This window comes from Pelodiscus sinensis, chromosome 1, assembly GCF_052426305.1.
Source record: "Pelodiscus sinensis isolate ZL-2025 chromosome 1, ASM5242630v1, whole genome shotgun sequence".
In the NCBI taxonomy this organism is placed as follows: Eukaryota; Metazoa; Chordata; order Testudines; family Trionychidae; genus Pelodiscus; species Pelodiscus sinensis.
In genome coordinates this window covers 355,859,704-355,866,904 of record NC_143052.1, presented here as the reverse complement: position 1 = coordinate 355,866,904, position 7,201 = coordinate 355,859,704, and the positions used below count along the sequence as shown (strand labels likewise).

General features: G+C 50.4%; 1 protein-coding gene across 1 annotated transcript; it reads left to right on the top strand.

Annotated features, from left to right (window-relative positions):
- The first annotated feature begins 5,962 nt into the window (after positions 1 to 5,962).
- LOC102456740 (olfactory receptor 52B2-like) lies at positions 5,963 to 6,925 on the top strand. The gene has a single exon (XM_006111284.3). It carries the CDS (start codon positions 5,963 to 5,965, stop codon positions 6,923 to 6,925), a length of 963 nt encoding a protein of 320 aa, XP_006111346.3.
- Positions 6,926 to 7,201: the final 276 nt, after the last annotated feature.

Genomic DNA, 7,201 nt, shown 5'->3' with positions numbered 1-7,201 from the left:
TGATTATTTAACTCCCTGCTTCTTTGACTATGCCAAATAAACTATTTTACATGGCTCCGTCGACAGAGCCATGTAGTCTGGATGTACCCCAGGAGTGTTTTGCTTCAGAGCCCAAGGAAGCTGGCAGGGGCTTCAGTGAGCCTGACCCGAGCGGCGGCTCAGCAGGGAGGGTGTCTGTGGTGTGGAACGTCCTCTCGATCCCTGGTGCAGGACATGGAGGGGCTGTGAGGTGAGGGGTGTGTTAAGCAATATTCCCTCTAATTCCTTCTGCCACTGGGTGGCTGCAATTTGCGGCATGCACCCAGATGGCGGGGGCTGTGGGTACGGGGGTGCAGGGATGGGGCAGAGGGTTGGGTTGATGAGAATTCCAGCTGGGGGAGGGGCGGGGCTTGGGAATGCAACTAGGGATGAGGGGATTGGGGTGCAGGCTGCCCCATAGCTATGGCCAGCAGAAAGATTCCTCCTAGTCCTTTCCCTGCTGCCGCACCCTCTCCCGGGCTGGGTCCAGGGGAGTGCGGCATCCCTGGAGCAGGGGCAGGGAGAAAGAGGCATATTCCCCCTCTGCGTGCTACATGCCCCAAGCTCTCCGCTCTCACCCTATTCCCCATGTCACCCTGCGCCTCTCCCCTAATCAGACCCCTTGGGTCACCATTCCCCTCCACTACACCCCCCTATGCAGGGCTACCTACGTGGTTCTCCTCATCAGGTGCATGGCCCAGGATGGGTCCTTCAGGGCCACGCAGGACTATGGTGCTAAGCCCATGGAGGGGGTGACAGTTTAGGACACGGACAGGCTGGAAAAAGTTTCCCACCCCTCCCCTCCACTGGAGACACGAGCTGAGGGGTCTCCCTAGGCAGGGGTTTAGCCTACGCACGTCTCAGCTCCTCGCCAGCCAGGGCAGCTCAGAGCAGGTAGCCAAAGGTGGCCAGAAACGGGAGGGGCCACAGCCCTGCTAGCCAAGAGTTGCCAGGAAGCGCAGGGTATGCTAATGAGCAGCACAGGGAGCAGATCATCCTGCAAACTGCATCTCCACTCGCCCCGCCGCAAGTCTGACACACTCATCCCAATTGTTTGTTGGGTCCCCCCACACTCATTACTGCTGGGCGGGTATGAGGCTGCAGGGACCTGGACGGTGCCTGGACCCTCCAGTAGAGGTCAGGAGAAGATGGAAAATGTGGGACAATTTGCTCATTTTCAGAAGGTCGGCAAATACAACCCCCCTGCACAAAACAAGACCAACCCCAACTAAGCCATCCCATCCAGGGCTTGGTCAAGCCAGAAGATAGAAACCTTAAAGAACAGAGATTCCACCCCCGCCCTAGGAACCCATCCCAGCGCTTCCCCACCCTCCTAGGGAAATAGTTTTTCCTCATATCCAACCTAGACCTCCCCACTGCAACTTGAGCCCATTGCTACTTGTTCTGCCACCAGCCACCCCTGAGAACAGCCTCTCTCCAGCCTCTTGGCCATTCAGGAAGTTGCAGGCTGCTGTCAAATCCTCCTTTAGTCTTCTCCTGCAGACTCTGGCTGTGTCTAGACTACATGGCTCCATTGATGGGGCCATGTAGATTAGGATTATAGGCAAAGGCAAATGAAGCTGTGATTTAAATGATCGCGGCTTCATTTACATTTACATGGCTGCCGCGCTGAGCCGACAAACAGCTGATCAGCTGTTTGTCAGCTCAGCGCGCTAGTCTGGACGCTTCTGCGCCGACATCAAAGCCCTTTGTCGGCAGCCCCGTTATTCCTCGTAGGATGAGGTTTACCGGGGCTGCCGACAAAGGGCTTTGATGTCGGCAGGGGAGCGTTCAGACTAGCGCGCTGAGTGGACAAACAGCTGATCAGCTGTTTGTCGGCTCAGCGCGGCAGCCATGTAAATGTAAATGAAGCCGCGATCATTTAAATCGTGGCTTCATTTGCCTTTGCCAAAAAAACAAATCTACATGGCTCCGTCGATGGAGCCATGTAGTCTAGATGTACCCTAAATGAGCCTAGTTCAGCCTGTTCTCATACGTCATGTGCTCAAGGCTCCTCCTCATTTTGGTTGCCCTCCACTGGACCCTCTCTAATGCGTCCGTATCTTTTGTGTTGTGGAGGACCCAGAACTGGACCCAATGCTCCAGATGTGGCTTCCCAAGAGCCAAATAGAGAGGGAAGAATCTTTTCCCTCAGTCTGCAGGCAATACAACCACTAAGGCCACCCAGGATGCCATTGGCCTTTCTGGGAATAAAGGTCATGCTGCCCAGTCATATCGGCTACGTCTACACTGGCCCCTTTTCCGGAAGGGGCATGTAAATTTCACTAGTCGTCGTAGGGAAATCCGTGGGGGATTTAAATATCCCCCGCGGCATTTAAATAAAAATGTCCGCCGCTTTTTTCCGGCTTTTAAAAAAGCCGGAAAAGAGCGTCTAGACTGGCCCCGATCCTCCGGAAAAAGTGCCCTTTTCCGGAGGCTCTTATTCCTACTTCAAAGTAGGCCTCCTTCAAAGTAGGAATAAGAGCCTCCGGAAAAGGGCACTTTTTCCGGAGGATCGGGGCCAGTCTAGATGCTCTTTTCCGGCTTTTTTAAAAGCCGGAAAAAAGCGGCGGACATTTTTATTTAAATGCCGCGGGGGATATTTAAATCCCCCGCGGATTTCCCTACGACGACTAGTGAAATTTACATGCCCCTTCCGGAAAAGGGGCCAGTGTAGACGTAGCCATCCAGTTTCTTACCCACTCCTATCCCCAGGGCCTTTTCTGCAGAGTGAGCACTTAGCCAGTTGGTCTCCAGTTTGTGGCAGTGCATGGGATTCTTCCTTTCAAAGGCAATGGCCAGGGGCGAGCAAGTCTTCTTCTTGGGACAAAATCTCCAGGTCAAAGAATCCAAAGTTCTCTCTCTCCCACACTACCTGGACAACCACCCATTTACCTCGACACTTCGAGGGTCCCTGGTCACCTGGGTCTTTTCCATCCACCAGGAGGATGGACCAGAACATGAGTTGTGCCTCCAACTCCTCAATCCCCCTTCCCAGGTCACAACTCTGATCGCTCACCAGCAGCATTGTCCCCCTTTCAAGACTTTCCTTAGCTGTTGTTCCTGCTCACTTAACCGCACAGAAACTCCCTGGGAATCCCCCCAGGCCAACTTCCTCTGTGTCTGTCCATTGTTGGCCTCTCACTCAGTTTGCAACTGGCTGCTCTTAGGGCTAGGTCAGTGTAACAGCATCTCTCACAGGGGTGGATGTTTCACACCCCCGAACAATGTCGTTATCCCAATATAGGTCTGTAGTGTACACTGGACCTCACTTGGGATTCGCACATCATATTTAGGGCCAATCCTGTTGCACAAATGTACACATTTTTTCATGTGATTATTTCCGTACAAGTCAAGGCAAGTTTACCCACAAGCTTAGTTATGTGCTTGAGTGTTTCTTGGGTCAAGGTCTTGGGAATGAAACAGGCTTTGCCCTCATGCCACTATCACTGGGGGTGACTCCACAGCAGCGAGTGTGAACCTGGGGTAAGAGGAGAAGGAACCACTTGTATGGCTGCTTTAACTCATTTTCAGAGTCACTGTCGTGCTGCGAGGGAAAGCATGTGGAGGAGGAATTCTGCTGTGGAAATAGACCAAAGGAGGGGCACACGCTACTTAACTAGGGTCAGAAGCATCCAACCATCTTTCCTTTTTGGGAATAGAAACCTTCCGTAGCTAGAGAGCATTTTTGTATTTGTGGTCCAACTTGAGAGACAACTGTCACACAGTCCAGCTACGTCTAGACTGGCCACAAATTCCAGAAAAGGGATGCAAATCAGGTAAGTCAGCATAGGGAAATCCACGGGGGATTTAAATATCCCCCGCGGATTTAAATAAACATGTCCACCGCTTTTTTTCCGGCTTGGGGGAAAGCCGGAAAAAAAGCGTCTAGACTGGCGCGATCCTCCGGAATAAAGCCCTTTTCCGGAGGATCTCTTATTCCTACCTGAAGTCTAGACGCTTTTTTTCCGGCTTTTCCCCAAGCCGGAAAAAAAGCGGCGGACATGTTTATTTAAATCCGCCGCGGATTTCCCTATGCTGACTTACCTGATTTGCATCCCTTTTCCGGAATTTGTGGCCAGTCTAGACGTAGCCTCCTGATCTACACTAGACCTTTATTTCAGAATAACCCTCCTTAGGCTGAATTTATAAGCACAGCATCCACACTACTAGACTCCATTATTTTGAAGTGGGCCACTGACTTCTAAATCTGCACTCCCACTAGTTCTGAAATAGTTATTTTGAAATAGCAGTAGTATGGATACTCCAGTGCCACTATTCAAAATAACTCCCTCCCCCCCGGAGGAATTTGAACGAATTACTCCCGTGTTTTCTGGGGCTCTAAGTCCAAGGCACCATATTTACATTAATGAGGCCTGCCTTGGATGAATTTCAAGGCTTCCTCATATTTTGGACACGCTAGATCGATCTTGTTAGATCCAAAGTTAGGTCAAATTGAGTAAAGTTGAAATAGTTTCCTTGTGTAGACATGGCCACAAAGAAGTTTTCGATGGTATCTGTGAGTCTGTGTGCACTTCGTATTAGTCATGGTGACATTATGACGCTATGATAGCATCAGGATGCAGTTTGTACAAGATGTGTTATGTGAAGAATCACTGGATATGTTCTGATTTGCTACTTGTTTTCAGTCACTGTTTCTGTATCCTAAGTTGTATCTGTAATTCCATTGTGGTTACAGCTGGGTCATGTAAACTTGACAAGATGCTTTCAATTGGGGGGGAGGGGCCTATTCAGGACAATGAGCCATTGTGTAAAACAATAGGCTTAGAGAGAAGTTTGTCTCCCACCTGGCGAATCTTGGATACTAGATGCTATCACTCTGCAGGGCATGTGACCAGCCATGGGCCTGTGCAGTTTAGAGTTTATAGAGTTTAAAGAGAAGCTGGATAAATTCATGGAGGTTAGGTCCATAAAAGGCTATTAGCCAGGGGATAAAATGGTGTCCTTGGCCTCTGTTTGTTAGAGGCTGGAGAGAGATGGCAGGAGACAAGTCGCTTGATCATTGTCTTCGGTCCACCCTCTCTGGGGCACCTGGTGCTGGCCACTTTTGGCAGACAGGATACTGAGCTAGATGGACCTTTGGTCTGACCCAGTACGGCCGTTCTTATGTTCTTATGACTCCATCCTGGGATGTCTGTAGCTTTCCTCCAAGAGTTCTAGAAAACACATTTGAAATGTGGGTCCCACCAGAGGCTAAAGACGCAAAGTGCTTTCACCTTTTTTTCTTCACTCCCCAGTCAACCAGACTCTTGCAAACCCCCAAGGATGAAAGACTGAGCTTTGGGGAAGTGCTGGGCCCAGGCTACAGAAATTTCTTCCGTGCTGTGCAAACCCTGGGGATTCCAAACTATACAGCACGTGCAGTTTGGACCTTGAGAATCTGCCAGCTTGCCTGTATCATTTGCTAGGGTGATAAAGTGTTTGTCAGGTGATCTGCTTTGATCTATTTGCTATCAATTAAATCCTGCAGCTTGTGGTTAATAAATTTGCTTTGGTTTTCTTTAAACCAGTGAGTTGCAGAGAAATGCCTGGGAAAATCACAGTGGAAGGGTCAAAGTCTGTTCCTCTCTGCATTGAGGGAGGGAGCGAGAGTCTACACCGCATGCTAGGAAGTTTGTGCCTAATTTGGCTGCAGCCTCCCAATTTTCAGTTTACACCCACTGGCTCGTGTAATCAAAACAGGATGTTACCCCATGGGAATGCTGGTGGAAGGGCACAAAAGGGAGCAGGTCTACAGCTTGTTCTAGCACCACAGTGTGAGGGGAGGCTGGCTGCGGGGGTCACTTCATTTCTCACGTGAGCCCCAGGGGAAACCGTCGTCACCCCCTGCATAGTCCTTGCTCACACTTCGGTTCCCACTGATATTTTTCCTTTTGCTGTTAGTTCCTGGAAGCTGAGTGGAAATTCCGAGGGATAGTGCGTGATGCCAGCCAACAATCACAGCATATTTGACCCTGTCACTTTCATCCTGACCGGCTTTCCTGGAACAGAGGAGTCTAACTTCTGGCTCGCCACCCCCTTCTGTCTGATGTACATTGCGTCACTTCTGGGGAACTCTCTCCTCTTGTTCATCATACTGACAGAACCAAGCCTCCATGAGCCCATGTACCTTTTCCTGTCCATGCTGGCCGCTGCTGATCTGCTGTTATCCACCACCACAGTGCCCAAGATGCTGGATCTATTCTGGTTCAGGGCAGGGGAAATTTCTTTTGATGCCTGCCTCACCCAGATGTTCTTCGTCCATGTCAGTTTTATCGCCGAGTCGGCCATCCTGCTGGCCATGGCGTTTGATCGGTACGTTGCCATCTGCAACCCCCTGAGATACACCACCCTGCTCACCAAGCCTGTGATCGGGAAGATCGGGCTGGCTGTTCTCACAAGGAGTTTCTGTCTCATTTTCCCTGCCATCTTTCTCGTGAAGCGACTGAAGTTCTGCAGAACCAACCTCCTGCCCCACACCTATTGTCAGCACAAGGCCTTATCCCGGCTGGCCTGCAGCGATATCACACTCAACGAATTGCACGGCATAGTCACAGCTCTTCTAGCATTTGGTTTGGATGTTGCGCTCATTGCTGTCTCTTACATGCTGATCCTCAGGGCCGTCTTCCTGCTCCCATCCAAGGATGCCCGGCTCAAGGCTCTGCGCACCTGCGGCTCTCACGTCTCTGTCATACTGATGTTCTACATACCCTCCTTTTTCACCTCTTTTGCCAACCAATTGGGGCACATCATCCCTGGTTCTATTCTCAACCTCCTGGGCAACCTCCATCTGCTCATTCCCCCCATGTTAAACCCCATCATTTATGGGGTGACCACACAAGAGATCTTGAGACGGGTGATCAAGTTGTTTTATCTGTGCTGTAGCAGAAACTTCCTGCTGAACTAAGGAAGGCAAAAGATAATGCTTTGGCACTTGGACATTAATGCTAGGTGTTCTATGAACTGTAGGGGTGTTGTAACAATGGACTTCCAATGGGTACACTGGAACGGTTGTCTCTATTTCCTCAGCCAACATAAGAACATAAGAATGGCCATATTGGGTTAGACCAAAGGTCCATGCAGCCCAATAATTAAAAGCTTTTGGAGATTGTCTAGCTCCTAGAGCTGGAAGGAACCTTGAAAGGTCATTGAGTCCAGTCCCCTATCTGCTCAACAGAACCAA